Source organism: Cnephaeus nilssonii (assembly GCF_951640355.1).
Source record: "Cnephaeus nilssonii genome assembly, chromosome: 19".
Lineage (NCBI taxonomy): Eukaryota > Metazoa > Chordata > Mammalia > Chiroptera > Vespertilionidae > Cnephaeus > Cnephaeus nilssonii.
The window spans coordinates 7,883,740-7,902,165 of record NC_137090.1 but is presented as its reverse complement, the minus strand read 5'-3'; the positions used below and the strand labels follow the sequence as shown (position 1 = coordinate 7,902,165).

General features: G+C 41.3%; 3 protein-coding genes across 3 annotated transcripts; all 3 read right to left on the bottom strand.

Annotated features, from left to right (window-relative positions):
- Window positions 1-905: 905 nt before the first annotated feature.
- On the bottom strand, window positions 906-5,928 carry KRT40 (keratin 40; the record flags this gene model as incomplete). Its single annotated transcript, XM_079798645.1, has 6 exons — window positions 906-1,005; window positions 1,745-1,965; window positions 3,082-3,447; window positions 4,273-4,429; window positions 4,707-4,789; window positions 5,482-5,928. 6 exons carry the CDS (start codon window positions 5,926-5,928, stop codon window positions 906-908), a joined length of 1,374 nt encoding a protein of 457 aa, XP_079654771.1.
- A 4,031-nt stretch (window positions 5,929-9,959) lies between these two features.
- On the bottom strand, window positions 9,960-10,256 carry LOC307115176 (keratin-associated protein 3-3; the record flags this gene model as incomplete). The annotated part of the gene is made up of 1 exon (XM_079798233.1): window positions 9,960-10,256. The coding sequence occupies one exon, from the start codon at window positions 10,254-10,256 to the stop codon at window positions 9,960-9,962; it is 297 nt and encodes a 98-aa protein (XP_079654359.1).
- A 4,833-nt stretch (window positions 10,257-15,089) lies between these two features.
- Window positions 15,090-15,386, bottom strand: LOC307115174 (keratin-associated protein 3-3; the record flags this gene model as incomplete). The annotated part of the gene is made up of 1 exon (XM_079798231.1): window positions 15,090-15,386. One exon carries the CDS (start codon window positions 15,384-15,386, stop codon window positions 15,090-15,092), a length of 297 nt encoding a protein of 98 aa, XP_079654357.1.
- Between the last annotated feature and the right edge of the window lie 3,040 nt (window positions 15,387-18,426).

Genomic DNA, 18,426 nt, shown 5'->3' with positions numbered 1-18,426 from the left:
CCTGAGCTGGTCGTGATGCCTTAAGGCGTCCTGGCTAATTTGCATATTACCTCCATATATATATATATATATATATATATATATATATATATACTTAATGTCCAATAACAGACCAATGTACCTTATGATATCTTATGAAGCCACTAAAATAATGGTTCACAAGATGATCTTATATATTTATTAGGATTGAAAATGCTTAGATGACTTATTGAAAAAAATAAAAAGATTACACAAGTAGATGCGTATATAACTATGATACTACTACAGTATATGTAAAAACCTACATAAGAAAAAAACTTGGAAGTTCCCAAATACTTACAATGAATGTTAAGGGTAAGGAATTATGACTGGTCCCCCCCTCTCCCTTCATGTGCCAAATTGAAAAAAAGGACTCTAGTACTTTTATCATTAAAAATGAAATGTATTATATTTTATTTCTAAATTTCCTCTTCAAGAGTTACATACAGCTGTCTTCCATGATATTGACATTTTGCATGGATTAGTTAATCTGTTTGCATTTGAGGAGTTAAAAAATATTTTCAGCTTGGGTTTATGGAATATTAAACTATTGGCATGGGTTTAGACAATGACCTTGGCATCAAATGGTTATTATACCAACAGTAATAAGCCACAAAGCTATATCTACCATGCTGAAGGAATGAAATGCATTTTATTTGGACATTAGCAAGAAAGCTTTACAAACTCCTAGGCTATCACAAATCAGCAGGCAGGAGAGGAAACAATAAAGCAGAAATGTACTGAGGCTGCTTAGAGGACACTTTTAGGACATGAAAGCCTTCTTGACTTGAGTTTCCAAGTTTGGATGTTCCTGCTTGAAGCCCCATCTCCTTCTTAGGACCCTGCTGGCTTCAGGCCCTCCATCTGCTGGGCTGGGTGCTCAGCGGTCATGCACAGCAGTTTTCGACTGTGCAAAGTACATACACCGAGCACGGCTCTCCCGTGTTGCTTGATGCGCTTGTCGTGGAACATGGGTTACTGGGAAGCCTGTGGAAAATCCATTTGGAACTAAGCTTCACAAAAGAAAGCTGGATAAAATGGCAACTCAGAAAAAATCATACCAGAATTTGCCCTGCAGATTATGCTCTGAAGGACACTCTTTTACAATAATGTTTGACTTAACCTGTCATTCCGGAACCCAGTATTGCCACTTCATTTCGCTGCAGCAGCAGCAGTTGAACAAATATTTGCTTCACTTTGCAAATGCCATCTTATGCATGTTACTGATTTCCCTTTAATGGGAGGCAGGAGCAAAGGGAGACAGATTCCCTCCCACCCCCCAGTATGAAGAGTTATATAATATTTATTCTGCTTTGTGACTTTACGATATTTTTGAACATTTTTACGGTCATGTGATTAGCATCAGCTGCTTTTCATCACTCTTGTAAGAGGAGCCTTTAACACCGTGGTCGGCAAACTGTGGCTCGTGAGCCACATGCAGCTCTTTGGCCCCTTGAGTGTGGCTCTTCCACAAAATACCACGGCCTGGGCGAGTCTATTTTGAAGAAGTGGCGTTAGAAGAAGTTTTAAGTTTAAAAAATGTGGCTTTCAAAAGAAATTTCAGTCGTTGTACTGTTGATATTTGGCTCTGTTGACTAATGAGTTTGCCGACCACTGCTAACACATTAGGGAGGTTTGACCTTGGCCAAACAGGGGAAACAGGATTTTCCTACATACGACTCTCTGTGACTTGGGGTGATTTTGAGAATGATTGTGTGGAACTTGCCTGCTGTCCTCGCTCTCAAGGAGACCCTGGTATGTGCTGATTTCGCCCTCCAGTCGGGCCTTTGTGTCCAGCAGCACCTGGTACTCCTGGTTCTGCCGCTCCAGGTCGCAGCGGATCTCGGCCAGCTGCTCTTCCACGTTGTCAATCAGGCACTGCATCTGGGCCAGCTGGGTGGTGTACTGGGCCTCCGTTTCTGCCACAGTGCATTCCAGAGATTCTGCCTACAGAGAGAAAGATGTAAAAAGGGCTGCATATTCTATGGGGCCAGACTGCCTGTTTTCAAGCCCCTGATCTCCCTTTTCTAGCTATGTGACTGGGAGAAAATTACTTAGCTTCTCTGAGCCTCAGTTTTATTCTATAAAAAGTGGGCAGTGCAAAGTACCATCCTGGGATGGTTGTGAGGACTAACTGGGTTAATATGTGTAAAGCGCCTAGGACAGTACCTGAAAGAATTTTCAGGGCTTTGTGTTAGTTATTGCTACCACCACTAGGACCATCACAACCTGCAATTTATTTCTGCAGCTTAAGGAGGATCAACAAGCAATTGGGAGGAAACATTGAGTATGGGCTTGTGGCAGGGAGGTGTGGAAGAGTGTGGTGAAGAGAAGAGGCTCTGAGATTGAACAACTGGGATTGAACTTCCGCTCTTGTTTCTTAGAAAATTGCATGACCCTTTGTTACTTATCTGAGTCTCAGTTTTCCTCATCTGTATAATGGGATTAGGAAAGGGATTTACCACCATAAAGTTATTGTGAGGCTTCACCAAGATACTCTCTATAGGACCTAACGTGACACACACAGTGGTGTTCGACTGGAACTGGTTAATGTAATCTTGAACGCAACTATTCTTGTTGCTTGGGTGGAGCAGGGTGTAGTGAAGGGTCTGGTTGAAGAGTGGATCCTGGGAAAATTTAGGATAGTGATTGAATGCAGAGTATAAATTCCATTCTTTGTTTTAGATATGATTGTGAGCTTGGAAAACTGGCCCTTATCAAAAGAGAGTTAAAACCCACTGGAACGTTTGAGTGCCTTTGTCTCGTTCTGCTCCTGCCCTTTCCCCTCTCTCCCTGTCTCTGGAGGGTGCTGCAGGATCACGCGCAAGCCCAAGAGAGAAGGTCGGGGCATCCTACGTGGGACAGTGCAAGCTGTTGACCTTTCACTTCTGCTTCTAGCTGCTACTGGGGGAAGGCAAGAAAATATAATCCTTGCACACTGGAGATTCAGACTTTCTGCACATGAACTGTGTGGTCTCTCCTCTGGGTTACGGGAGAGGGGGTAGTATCGTGGGCCTGATTCTTCAGTGACGAAACAGAGCTAGCAGCCTTTCCCTTACACACCAGGCTTTGCTGTGCTTGGAGGTCGATTTCCAGAGCGTTGGCTGTTCGTTTCAGTTCCAGGATCTCTATCTGGCAGCCCTGCAGCTGCTCTGCGCTGGACAGCTGCTGCTGATTCAGCTCCTCCGTCTGCAACACAGGCAGGATTAGAGAACGCAAGTAGGCAGAAGTCTGGAAGCCTGTCATTTTATCGCTCCAGGTGCTGACCTGAACAGCGAACCATTCTTCCACGTCTCTGCGGTTGTTGGCGAGCACTGTTTCATATTGACAGCGCATCTCATTCAGGACCTTGTTGAGGTCGATGGTGGGGGCACTGTCTAGCTCCACGGTGAGTCGGTCACCAAGCTGGCCACGGAGCAAGTTGATCTCCTGAAAGTGGAAATGAAGTAAAGAATGTCACAGAGTGGTGGGGGAAAATCACTTCGCCGTCCATGGCATCCCTTCTTTGTTTTGGAGAGGAGTGAGTAAGAGTGTGGGATTTAGATTCAGATTGCCTGTGTTGAATCTTTTCATCATTCATCACGCAGTTTCTTCATCTGCAAAATGGGTATAAAATTTTTGCCTGTTCCAGAGAGTTATTGTGAGATATATGAGTTAATATGTGTAGAAACACTTATAATAGTCCTCGGTATATAGTAAGATCTCAATAAATGCTAGCTGCTGTTATCATCAATAGATGTTCAAGGGGGGAAATATACTTTGTTACACCATTTAGCTTTTCACTTGTTAGCTTCATCAACATAGGATAATCATATACTTTATGTTTTATGATTTTAAAAAGTTGATAGATGCAGAATATTTTTAAAATATTGGTTCACATGTTGCATGAGTTTTTATCCCCTTTTTGAAATGGCCTTCGCACACTGTGTTTATCAGCCTGGTTTTCATACCTTATGGATTAGAGTTAGGCGTGGGGTAAAGCCTCTAAGGAAAGCCATTTGTGGAGTTACCTTCTCCACAAAAGCAATGGCAGGTGAAGAGTTCGGTTCCTTCATCTAGCTCTGGCCAGGGGTCATTTCACAGCTACATTCAGAGACACACAGGAATGACCCGGCCAAACAGTAACAGTGCCTTGAGTAAATTTGTTCCAGCTTTAGCAACATTTATCCACGTTCAGCTTATAGACACACACGGACTTGATCAGTTTAGTTTGTCATTCTTACATTCTTTCAGTGATTTTGCCACTTGCCTCACCTCTTCATGGTGTTTCTTAAGGCAAAGGAGATCCTCCTTCAGGGACTCCACCTGGGCCTCCAGATCGGCTTTGCACAGGGTCAGCTCGTCCAGGATCCCTCGCAGGCCACCAATGTCAGTCTCTACCAGCTGGCGAAGAGACAGCTCCGACTCGTACCTTTCACAAGAAACCAAGAGACAGCCAATGGTTACTTTACTAGACACTGTGCCAAGCACTGGGGCCTACTGACAAATGACATATGGATGCAAGGAAGCCACGAGCTGTAATTTCTTTTACATCCCAAATAATGATAAATTTGAGCTTTGCGAACATTCTTAGCTTAAAAAATAGTATATAGAGAACATGTGTGATGTGTTTGTGTGTGTGTATGTGAAAGAGAGAGAGAGAGAGAAAGAGAGACCGTACATTATATTCAAATTTAAATTAAACTTACTTTGACCTAAAGTCATCAGCCGCCAGTTTGCAGTTGTCAATCTGTATAGTGAGTCTAGAATTCTCTGCTTTTGTGCACAAAATCTGGGAAGTAAGTTATTAAGTAATAAGTGGTTCTTTGAAACAAACATAAATATCCATACATTTAACTGCTATGCCATGATTTACCTTTTAAAAGTCTTTGTAAGAAAGTATAACATAGCTTTTAGCCTGCTTTTCTCACTGACCACATCACTGCATGAAGAAAAAAGGAGTGCCAATTTACAAACGAAACAGAGAAGAAAGGCTTAGCTTTGTAATGACCCAAGACATTTTGCAATATTTCTTGGCAGTTGAACTCAATTACATTTTTCTCTATAAGTTGTCTATATTATGACTATATCCCCATCCACATTAATAAAAATTCACCAGTAAGAAAATAAAATTATTATTAGGTGAAATAATTTGATTAAAAAAAAGACGTTTCAATATCTATGTTAAAATAATACAGATATACAGTGTTACCTGCAGAAGTAATTTTATATATAGCACAATTTTTCCTCATTCCGTAGATGATAAAGCCTAGAGATATGTGAGTTTATTGTGGCCACTCAGTAATTAGTGGCAGTCCTGGGGTAAGCTGTTTCCCGACTTTCAGTCCAGACCCCTTTCCTCTGCATCACATCGCCACCCGGAAGTCCCTTTTCCCTGGTTTCCTTCTAGAGCCTCTTCTAGTGTAAAGAGAGAGCTGATTACAGATTGGCAAAGTGGAGCATTAGGACAAGAAGACACCAGACCTTTCGTTGGAGATCTTCAATGGTGTCGAAGTAACACTGATAATCGGGGCACACCAATGGGATGTCCCCTCCACACTGTTCTTGGATCCTGCATTCCAGCTCCGCATTCATCTCCTCCAGGGCATGCACCCTCTCCAGGTAGCTGGCGAGTCTGTCATTCAGGAACTGCATGGTCTCCTTCTCATTGCTGTTGAACACCCCATCCTTGCACCAAGCACAGTTCCCCACCACACATGGCAGGTTACAACTCCCAGCGAGGTAGCATGGCGTGAAGCAAGTGGTTGGCAAGCGCAATGTGGACAGGAAGCTAGGAGTCTGGCATCTGGATGTTGCACAGGTGTTGGGGAGACAAGTGGTTTCCGTGGAACCAGTTGAAGCAGTTGCACCGTCAGAAACCCCGGCATGGGACTCAGAAGAGCAGGATGTGGGGGAACTGTCGGAAGTCATCTTAAGAAGCAAGGAACAAAGATCAGCAGCAAAACTCAAGTTGCCTGACTCCAAAAGACTCCTTCCCTCCTGGGACTTTTATATAGCCCCCAAATGGGTATTTACAGAATGCACGGGATGTTTTCTTTATCACTGTTGGTACCAGTTTTCATGCGAACATTCATTAGTGTTGTTTACTTGCTGAGAAAGAGTTTTATGCCTCATAAAAGAGGCATAACTTCAGGTTACTAAATAAGGACACCATTTCCATGTGCTAGTAGGATAAAATACTTGTTTTAGAAAATCTTCAGAGGAAGCATTGTCCTTTTGGCAGAATAAGGAAAGAAAGAAAATTTGGCCAATAGAAGTGATCACAAATAAGGAAAATCACATTTCCACAGATTTTGATGCTGTGCATTGAAAATTGTTCATGTCTCCTTTTATAATTAAGACTAGAGGCCTGGTGCATGAAATTCATGCACTGGGGGGGGGGTTCCCTCAGCCTGGCCTGTTCCCTCTCACAGTCTGGGAGCCCCACAATGGATTTCCCCAAAGAGGGAGGCCCCGCCCACCCAGCCAGGGCTCCATGATGGATTGCCCCTGCAGAGGGAGGCCCCGCCCACCCACTGCAGCCCGCCAGTGGGTGGCCTGGGCCTCCCTCTGAAGGGCGATCATGGGGTGATGGCTGGGCCCCCAACCAATCGCATGGCACCTGCCTTGGCTGGCCTGGCGCCAGTGGGTGTCATAGCGTGGTCGTCTGGATGGTCATTCTGCTGTTCGGCTGTTCGGTCGATTTGCATATTATGCTTTATTAATTAGATTACAACACATTAAATACCATTTATATTGTTTGTGCCACCACCATAAAAATGTTCTGTGTGATTATCAATATTTGCAAAACCTTTGTGCTCACATGGTAGAAGAGGGAGACGTGTACTGAGTTTGAATTGTGTGTCTGTGTGTGTGTAAATGACATCTGTCTGCGTGCAAATTGAAAAGTCACTTTACATGATTGATGGGCATAATTTGTGCTCTCCAGGCCAAAATATAAATGAAACAGCAGACCTTTTGTTGGTTATCAAGACCTGGAGATGTGATTTTCAATGCCCTGAAACATTCCTTCTCCACATTTCCTATGCCTCTGTTTAGATCAAGGATACTATTTTTTCCCCCTGAATTCCTAATAAGAGTGAAATGTAAATTCTAAGTTTCAATCTTTTAGTCTCTTGGAAATCCTCAGTGAGTACACTTCAGAGTAGGGTCAACAAGCTATGGGAGGCTTTTCTTCTGAGATATGGAAGTGTTGTCATTCATTCATTCATTTAAAAAATTATTGGGTGACATTGGTTAATAAAGTTATATAGATTTCAAGTGTACAATTCTATGATGCATTATCTGTATATTTCATTGTGTGCCAACCACCCAAAAAGTCTTCTTCCTTCACCATATATTTGACCCCCTTTACCTTTTACTACTTCTCCCAACCATCATACTATTGTCTGTGTGTATGAGTTTTTGGTTGTTTGTTTTTCTTTTATGTTTATTTGTTGCTTTCAGTTTTATATCACACATTTGAGTGGAATCATATGGCTCTTGATGTTTCTCGCTGACTTATTTCACTTAGCATGACATTCTCAAGATCCATCCATGTTGTCAGAAATGGCAGTATTTCATCTTTTCTTATGGCTGAGTAGTAGTCCACTGTATGTTTGTACCACATTTTCTTTATCTAGTCATCTATTGAGGGACACTTCGGTTGTTTCTCCTGGTTTATAGGTAAAAGCTCAACCCCCAAGCCACGCATATTTAAAATTCTTGTCTGCTAATTCTAACATCTGTGTATCTAGGGACCTGTTTTTATTGGCTGCTTTTTCTCTGAATCGTGGAAGACATTTTCTAGCTTATTCCCATGGCTGACAATTTTTAATTACATGCTGTACATTCTGGATGATATCTTTTAGGAAGTCTTGATTATATTGCAAAGTTTTGAGTCTTATTCTGATAGGAAGTTAAGTCACTGGAAGTTCCTCTTGATCCTCTCAGGTTTGGCTTTTTAGATTTTTCTAGGGCAGGTATAATTTTGTGTGTTCTTTACTCAAGGTTGTGATCCTTCTTACTCTTTTGGTGTATCTTTCTGGAACATTGAATGAATGCCTGAGGTACTCTGAATGGGCTGGTACATTCAGTTAGTGTTGAATGACTTCTGTATCTTCATTGAACTCTTTATCCCCCAGCAGGCACTCTTTGCTAGCCTTATGGAATTGCACCCTGTGTCCATGCAACCCAGCCCTCTGCAACTACTTGATTAAAAACTTTTACACAGACTTCTGCATCCTTTCTCATACATCTTCTTCCTTTCCTTGTGCCATTATGCAAATTCCAGCTGCCTAAACTCTATTTAGATATGCCACTTGTGCCTCAAACTTGACATGTCTACAGCAGAACACAGTACTTATTTTTAAAAATTTCTCCTCTTTCTATGCTCCCTTCTCTCCAACTCTTTGCTCAGAGAGTGACATAACGCCACTGCCTAGTTTTCCTTTGATGCCCTCTTTTCTTCCATACCCCTTTGACCCCTAACTCCAGTCAATTTGTCTTTGACTATGTCTTTCTCCTCCTCGCCATGGCAGCAATCTTAATTGTTCTCAATTTTATAGTAGCACAGCACTTTACTAAAGTGACAAATCACTTGTATTTTCTTATTTTAGTTCAATGCCTGGAATTCAATAAATAATGGTTAATTGTCTAAAGGAATGAGTGGGTATTGTGTATGTATATACCTAACCTGCTAGACTGTCATCTCATTTTAAGCAGGGACAATAAAATGCAGAACATTCAGTAAATATTAAAAAAATAGAAATTCAGTAATGACATTATATTATTATTTTTTTCCATAAGTAGATCAGGTCACCTGGATGAGTTAATATGTTATGCTAGAGGCCCCGGTGCATGAAAATTATGCACTGGGGGGGGGGCGTCCTCTCAGCCTGGCCTGCACCCTCTTGCAGTCCAGGAGCCCTCGGGGGATGTCCAACTGCGGGGAGCAGGCCTAAGCCATGAGTCAGACATCCTTAGCGCTGCCGTGGAGACATGAGAGGCTCCCGCCACCACCACTGCACTCACCAGCCGAGAGCCTGGCTTCTGGATGAGTGGCGCTCCCCCTGTGGGAGTGCACTGACCACCAGGGGGCAGCGCCTGCATTGAGCGTCTGCCCCCTGGTGGTCAGTGCCCATCATAGTAACCAGTCGTTTTTTGCTGTTCGGTTGATTTGCATATAAGCCTTTTATTATATAGGATCATATTTGATGTTCAGATTATGTTCAGTATTTCCCAACCTATCTTAAACCATTTTTTTGAATGGACAAGTCAGATAAAGTCTACTTTCATGTATGCCAGTGTAATAAACCATCTCTTATGCAAGAATATTTAGTTTTTTTACAAGCACGAAATATTTGTACTGCGCCATTTTCAGTCTTGCAGATGTTCTCAGGTTTTCTTAACCATTTGTATGCTATAAGCATCTATAGACGCAAGCGGCAGACCTTTTTTAATTAAATTCAAAATATCGTGGCAATTAACTGGTTAAAATGCCGACTTTTGTAGTTAATAAATACAGTTAAGGAGTTAACAGAAAACAAAGCAATTGTAAACATTTGTGCTATGCCAGAGACGTAAAATTTATTAGAATGATCATGAAGAAGCTGCTCAATTTCTAGGAAGATGCCATCCAAGACTGAAAACAGAATTCCCAAGCACCCAAAGAAAGATATGCTTTGCTCTGAAGGAACTGAACAACTTTGGTAAATTCCTAGGCATCTACCTGCTCAAACTGTCCTTGATTACTGATATCCCTACATGGCATTGAAAGCCTCTTGGTTTCTTCTTCTTTTTTTATTTTTTTGTGCTGTGGTGGTGGTGGTGTGTCAGTAAGAGTGCCATCCTTGTTCCAACTTCAAAAGCAAAGTCAATTAGTTGCAGATACTGAGACGGGTGAACAATAAAGCTTCTGGGTAGACTCTTTCACGCCAGGCGCTGAGTGAAGCGGCCCTCCATCAGCAGCAGCTCGGGAGGCAGGGCTCACAGCAGGGCTGAGTGCAGGTGGTGAGGTTGATGGTCTCCAGACATGGGGTGGGCTGGCAGGAGTTGAGCAGGAAGCAGGTGGGCACACAGGGCTGAGGAATGTGGCAGGGTGGGGGGCAGTTGTCACAGCAGGTGGGCTCCAGTAACCAAGTGGTGTGTGGGCAGGTGCTGGGCAGGCAGACTCCACAGCGGCAGCATTTGTCAGAGGAGCAGATGGTGGTGGCGGGGCCGGTGGGGACGCTGCAGCAGCAGGGAGCACAGCAAGCCATGGCGGTGGGACTCTGTGATTTTTATTGGTTTGGTTTCAAGACAAATGAGGTTTCTGAGACACCTTGTCTCCTTGCTCTGGGGTTCTTATATACCCTCCCCAATGGGTGTTGTCCAACCAGAAGGCTTCTTTCCTGGTTCTTGTTTATGTTAGTGTGTCCATTATCCTTTGACATTTAGATGCTTGTAAATAGTTTCTATTCTCCTAATTAACCTTTATGTGAGTTCGTGGCTAATTCTGAGCTGATTACTCTTTCTGTTTGTCACGGGAACAGAAGCTTTATGAGGTATCACCAAAGCCTTCTGCTATTATAAGTCCAACACAGCCCTGCTGGGGAATATTGCGTCATAGTACCCCTATAGTCTAGTGCTGGTCAGTTTTTATTCTCCTCACCTTTATCTGCATCAATTGATCTGATGAAGTATTCGTTGACCTATGAACCAGGAGATCAGGGTTTGATTCCCAGTCAGGGCATATGCCCGGGTTGTGAGCTCCATCCCCACCAGTGTTGGGTGTGCAAGAAGCAGCCGATCTGTGATATTCTCTCATTATTGATGTTTCTATCTTTCTCTCCCGAGGTCCTTCCTCTCTGAAATCAATTAAAAAAAATAGACACCATCCTTGTTCTCATGGAACTTAGAGTCTGACAAAAGGTCTATCACACACATAATATATTATTATAAATTATTGTTATACATTTTGATACATCAAAAGAAGACTGGATTCTAAGAGCAGAAAAACAATAAGCAGAAGGAAATTATTTTGAAAAATTTAAGAAAAACATTGCAAAGGGGCTTGCAGACTTCCACAATTAGAATTTCATGATAGAAAGATATCAATCTCTTATGTAGAATACAGTGTGACTTTGAATCAAAATTATAAGGATAAAAGAATTGTTACTGTTCTGTGTAAAGTATTGACTTAATACACATTAGAAACAGTTGTAAAATAAGTCTATGGTAATAAATTCATGTCTTTTATTGAAAAGACTTGCAGTAGTTTATTAAAATTTATTTTCTCTGCAGTGGTCAAGAGACCTGGGAATTACTTTCCTCTGTTTCCACATTAGGATAGTGAGTCAAAGAGAAGTGAGATAATTTGCCTTAGGTGGTCCGGTGACTGACTTATTAAACACTAAATATAGGACCTGTAAGGATAGAGCTACTTTTTATGTGGTTTAAAATAAAGTCTACAGTATGTGTCAGAGATACTAAACATTTTATTTTTAGAAACAAAGGGTATCTTTTTTCCTTTAAGCAAATGTGGGAAAACCTTGATGACTCCTGATTAGATGATAGATTTTCAAAGTGCTAAAAATCAATGTGCCAACTGGAAAGGCTTTGAGAAAGCTCGAGGGGGTTTAAGAAGAGGAACACACACACACACACACACACACACCCTGGAACGTGCCCAGTTTTAAGTATGCTGTTCTATAAGCAATAGAGGCATCTGTGACAGTGAAGGCAAAAATTAAAGATTGACAATAAAAAGAAACAGAAGTAAAATATGATTGTTAGTCTCTTGCTTCAAATCTCTCATTGCTTTGCGGTTTTCATCTAGACCCCTTCCTCTGGGGAGTCATTCCCCTGGGCCTTTGCATTTCTTCTCTTCTGCTCGCCTCATCCTCTCTCATCCTCTTCTCCCCATGGTCAATACATCTATGAGTTACTGCTCTGCCTGGAACAACTGCTCCCCACCCCTCTGCCTTGTCATCTTGTAATGCTCAGCCTGGATAGCTTAGAGCTTTCCATAACCATCCCTCACACTGTTACTGAATCACCAAATCTGGGCTTTAGTTACTCTGTGTGCATGTTTGCATGCTTGCTGCTCACAGCTCAGTCACAGCAGAAATCACACAGTATTATCATTATATTCACTCAACATATATAGAGCACGTAAATCATGATTATAATAACTCCCCCAGATTTGAGAGAAACTTGAGGGCACCTTAAGCAATCACATTTCCTTTATCTTTATACTTCTAGAATGGATATGGTTCCTAGCAGAGGGGAAGCACTCAAGAAATACTCGCCAAAGGAGTGAGTAAATGGACTAAATCCCTTGCTGACTTGCGTCCTGGGTTGTGTCCCATCTACCTCATGGCTTCTGAGTTCTGTTCATTTAAAGATGTGCTACTAACAAGCTGTGGGATCCTCTGAGAAATTTTTCTCTGGAGAGACTGACAGGCACACTGAGGACATTTATTTTTCACTTTTAAAAATACTTTCAAATTTTTTCAATTATAGTTGATGTACAATATTATGTTAGTTTCAGGTGTACAACCAAGTAATAAGACATTTATATAACTTACAAAATCATCACCTCAATAAATCTAGTACCCATCTGGCACCATACATAGTTATTACAATATTATTGACTATATACTATACATCCTCATGACCATTTTGTAACTACCAATTTATACTTCTTAATTCCTTCACCTTTTTCACCCAGTCACCCAAAATCCTCCCCTCTGACAACTATCAAATTGTTTTCTGTATCTGTGAATCTGTTTTTGCTTGGTCATTTATTTTGTTCTTTTGATTGGCATATGAATGAAATCATGGTATTTATCTTTCTCTGTCTGACTTATTTCACTCAGCATAATACCCTCTAGGTCCATCCAAGATTTCATTCTTTCTTATAGCCTTGTAATATTCCATTGCATATATGTGCCACTTCTTTATCTATGCATTTATTTGTGGCTACTTAGGTTGCTTCCATATCTTGGCTATTGTAAATAATGATGTAATGAACATATGGATGCTTATGTCTTTTTGAATTAGTTTTTGGGTTATTCAGATAAATACCCAGAAGTGGAATTGTTGGGTCCTTCTTTGTCTCTTGTTATAGCCTTTGTTTTAAAATCTATGTTGTCTGGTATAAGTATTGCTACCCATGCTTACCCGCCACCCCCCACCCCCATTTTCATGAAATATTTTTTTCCATTCCTTTACTTCCAGTCTGTGTGCCTTTCTATCTGAAGTGAGTTTCTTGTAGACATGCTAGCATATGTGTGGATCTTGTGTTCTTATCCATTCAGCAACTCTATGTCTTTTGATTGGAGCATTTAATCAATTTGCATTTAAAGTAATTGTTGATAGATATGTATTTATTGCTGCCTCCTCCTCTTCCCCTCTTCCTCCTCTCCTTATCCTCCTCCTTCTCCTCCACCTCTTTCTCCTCTCCATCTCCTTCCCCCTCCTGCCTCTTCTCCTCCTCCTTCTTCCCTGTGCTGTGGAGATTGGTGTAGGGCTGGGACTCCACACTCCTCAGGGGGGACCTCTATAGCTGAGATATTCCTCCTGGTTTTAAACAGCCACACATGGGTGTGGGGCCAGCTCCTTCCAAGTCTCAGCCCCTCCTGCCTATTTCCATGTGGCTTCTTTTATATGTCCTTAGTTATAAGACTTCTGTCCAGCTAGACTTCGGGTGGTTCTCAGTGATGGTTGTTCTGTAGTTCAGTTATAATTTTGGTGTAGTTGTGGGAGGATGTGAGTAGTACCGCATTTACCTACTCTGCCATCTTGACCAGAAGTCACACTAAGGACATTTAAAAATATGCTTATTTAAAGGCATTTGCTCCCCCTGCCCCTTCCTTGTCCTACCTTTTTCTTTTTCACATGCACTGTTTTGGTTTAGTTCACTACTTTTTCAGATTTTGACTTGTGCTTTTATATATATGTTACATGTAATATTATATATAATATGCCATATTACATCTATAATAATAAAAGGGTAATATGCTAATTAGACCTCTGTGCTGAGGATGGTGGGAGGTAGAGAGATATATTCCTAGTGCCCTTCTCTTAGAGTGACCATTTGATCTTCCTAAGGAAAAATGAAGTCAAAATTGGTAGGCCCACTAAATGACCCAGATCTTAGAATTGAGTACCTGTCACTTTTAATCTGTGAGCCAATCTATCTTTTTCTATTACAATTGGATATGATGATTTTGTTAAGATTCTTACACTTTTTATTTCTCGTGCATATTTTAAGTTAATGTCATAACTCTGTTCATTAAGCTTCTGGCTCTTTTAGTACTGGAGGCTCTGTGACGTGGTAGAAATAATTGGCCTTTAAAGTCACACGTGCAAGGAACTGCATTCTGGTTTTCTTAGTAACCAACTTTATGACTTTGAGAATGTTGAATAACTCTTAAAGCTACATTTTTCTCATCTGTTAGTGCTATTTTAAAGATTACATGAGTTAATACATGTAATTTACCTAGCAAAGGATAGGTAAATAAATGTTGGCTCACCCCCAAATTGTATTTTTCTGAGTAAGAGGAGGGAGAAGGTGAACATAAAAGATTACCAAGTAAAAGTTAGCAAGCCATATAGTAAGCTCATTTTAGTCCTTCCTACCTAATAGATTCTTTTTTTAAAATAACACAATAATCATCTTACTTTTACCTTTATAAAACATGAAAAAAATATACCAAAAACATAAATAAAGAACACATATTGCCAGAGAAACAAAGTTTATTGGAAAACCCATTACGAAATGTTTTTCCCCTTTATGGAAATATCCAAGACAAGAAATGGGATCCAAGGAAGCAACATGACCAAGAAAATATTGTCTGAAGTCTCACAGATTTTAATGTCTTTTGATAAATAGATGATATTCACCTGCTCAAATGAACCAAATCATTACCCAGCCAAATAACCATAACCATTTTTAAAATTTTCTTTCCATTAAAATGAAAGGTAGGTTTTCCGTATTCGTGCCCTCTGGTCTGCCTCGACATCTGATAAACTACTGAGGCAGGTGAATACTGAACAGACAGCTCCTGGGTTCTTCATCCTCAGGCGCTGCGTGAAGCGGCCCTCCATCAGCAGCAGCTCGGGAGGCAGGGCTCACAGCAGGGCTGAGTGCAGGTGGTGAGGTTGATGGTCTCCAGACATGGGGTGGGCTGGCAGGAGTTGAGCAGGAAGCAGGTGGGCACACAGGGCTGAGGAATGTGGCAGGGTGGGGGGCAGTTGTCACAACAGGTGGGCTCCAGTAACCAAGTGGTGTGTGGGCAGGTGCTGGGCAGGCAGACTCCACAGCGGCAGCATTTGTCAGAGGAGCAGATGGTGGTGGCGGGGCCGGTGGGGACACTGCAGCAGCAGGGAGCACAGCAAGCCATGGCGGTGGGAAGCTGGTGTGCTTTTGGTTTTCCCGAAAGAGAGCTGAGGCTTCTGAGATGCAAATGTCTTCACTGGCTTTGGGGCTCTTATATACTCTCCCCAAATGGGTGTTGGTCCAACCAGAAGGCTTCCTCGTCTTGTTTATGCCACTCTTTCCCACTGAGATTCCCTAATCAGTTTGGTATTTACTTGTCCATTAAGAGTTCTTACCCTTATTAAAGTAATCATCTTTTTTACTCATAGACTTGTCATTTTTGTCGTAAGATGATTACATTTTGCCTTCACTGGGTCCTGGCATGGCAAATCTTACATAAATTATGGATAATCAGACCAAGTGACAATTCAGCTATAGTTTCAGAGGTGATGAGTACAGGCATCTGACATATTTGCCTTATTTATTGATGACATAATTCAGGTTCTGTTGAGCAAGCAGGGTGACATCCATAATGGAATAAAATGAAACCTCTTTTTATTAATTTAAATAAATCTATAATGAGTTTCCAAAGATGGTGTTACTTTATGGGTTTTAATTTTTTTTTACTGTACTTTTTATTGTTATTTTTTATTATTTTTTTGCTGTTGACACTATTACAGATGTTCCCCATTTTCTCTCTCTTTGTCCACCTCCACCCAACCCCTTCCCTCTCCCCTGGCCTTCACCACATTGTTGTTTGTATCCACGGGCTGTGCCTATATGTTCTTTGGCTAATCTCTTCACCTTTTATCCATCTCCTCTCCTCTGATATCCATCAGTCTGTTCCATGGATCCATGCCTCTGGTTCCATTTTGTTCATCAGTTTATTTTGCTCATTAGATCCCACATGTGCGATCATATAGTATTTGTCTTTCTCTGACTGGCTTATTTTGTTTTTAAACAATCTCTATTCTCATGGTTATGTCAGTCTTGTAGTGGGTCAAAGTGTAAATTTACTGGAAGGAAGGATCCACCCAGTTGCTGTCTTTCGTTAAATGGACCATTAAGAGAAAAGCCCCTCCGTCTTCATTCATTTTCACATGAATAATATACTTAACTTTAAAGTAAGATGAAACGGCCCTGCCGGCGTGGCTCAGTGGTTGAGCATCGACCTATGAACCAGGAGGTCGCAGGTTGATTCCTGGTCAGGGCACAGGCCCAGGTTGTGGGCTCGATCCCCAGTGGGGGTCATGCAGAGCCAGTTCATCAAATATTCTCTCTCATCATTGATGTTTCTATCTCTCCCGCTCCCTTCCTCTCTGAAATCAATAAAAATATATTTTAAATAAATAAATAAATAAATAAATAAATAAATAAAATAAGACAAAGCAGAAATCAAAAGGAGAAATCATAAGATACAGTGGGTTCTGGAAAGGGATCTGATCAAATGTGATTTAGAATGTTGGCATTCATGCAAGTCATTTCTCCACTGACTTGCTTCCTACTTCGCATGCTTGTTTTTGTATCTTGGGTCTTCAATTAGGTTGTAAATTCTTTTGAGGAATGCCCTAAACAGCACTGTTCACCTCAGCTGGCCTTGGTTTGCCTTCCTGCAGGATGGCAGATGAGGAAGTGGACCCGGATCATCCCCAATGTGGAATAGTCCATGGTTCCAATGTCTTCACATACTCCCCCGTGGGCAGCACAAAACTATTCAGATAGTGGAATCTAAATTACACAATTTGTTGGGTGGCAAATGGTTGAATAAACACAAAGTACAGATTAGTTGGTGGGTTGTTTCTGAGGGCACATTCATGAACACCAGCATGGCCTGTTTAAGTGGGAAGAACGCTGGCTAACCCAAATCAGTGGAAAATCTAAATAGCACTGGTAAATAAGCCCGCACATTTTATGAGAAAAAGAGCTTGTTACTGAAGTTGGTTTGATTTTTGCTTAAATATCAGTATTTATCATAAAGTACATCAAATACAAAGGAAGGTTGGAGTCCCCTAGGTACTTTACACTTCTGTGATCCTGATCATATTGTTTCTTAAAAATGTCCTTCCCCAGTTCTCTACTTCAACTCTTACCCCTCAAGCATCAGCTCAAATAGCTCATAGAGAAACTTTAGGTGGTTCTTCTTGTTTTCATTCTCTCCTGTGTTCTCACAAAGTGTGTTGCCCATCTTTTCCTGTAGTCCTTGTTTTATTCTGCTCTATATTATAGTTTTTCACTTGTCCTCCTCACTCCAATGCAAACTCCTTAAAAGTGGGAATCTTGCCTTAATCTTCTTTGTCTTTGTCAAGTACCTAGGACAATGCCTGATACTTAGTAGGCATTTGATAAATGTTTATTGAATTGCATTACATTATAGATTGTACAGCAGCAAAATGATTCATTTCACTTGTGAAGTACTTTACCGCTGTCAAAACAGTTTTACACTCAAAACTTCACCTAAATTAGACAACAAACAAAGATGGCTCCGCTCAGTCTTTGGGGCCCCTTCTGTGAGTGTTGACCTCTATGTCATTGTCTCAGCCTCTTCAAGGATGTATGTAAATTACTTAAAGAGGCAGGGGGAAAAATAAAAATTTAAAGTAGGCACTACCACGCAGAATTTAAAATGATTCTAAGGTTAGAGCTTAATATATTTTATTATCCATACAAAATTTTCTTCAGGTATTTACATATCCCTGTGAGGCCTCCTTTCTGGATGAGATTTATGTTGATGTCATCAGAAAGTGTACTTCCTCTGGACACATTCATAGTTCATGATGTATGCGTGTGTCAAGAGTTGTGGGGTCATTATAGCATTAAACATTGAGACAGTATGTGGTTTCGGGAGCAGTGGTAGTTATTTTAAAGTACTACGGAGGTCCATGAGAGCATTTTTCTCCTCTCATTTGAAATCATCTTTCAAAAACCCGGAAGGAACACTTCTGCAAAACTGAAGGCACAGAGTCAGAACATTTTCTTCCAGAGCTTCGAATTCAAGACCATTTGCTGAGCAGCCCTTAATGACTGTTGCAGTCCCTTGGGGCAATGTGGGCAAGCCCTTTGAAACATCGTTAGCTGGCACAAGGTGCTTCACGCTCACAGGGCTGGATGCAGGTTGGGACAGAGAG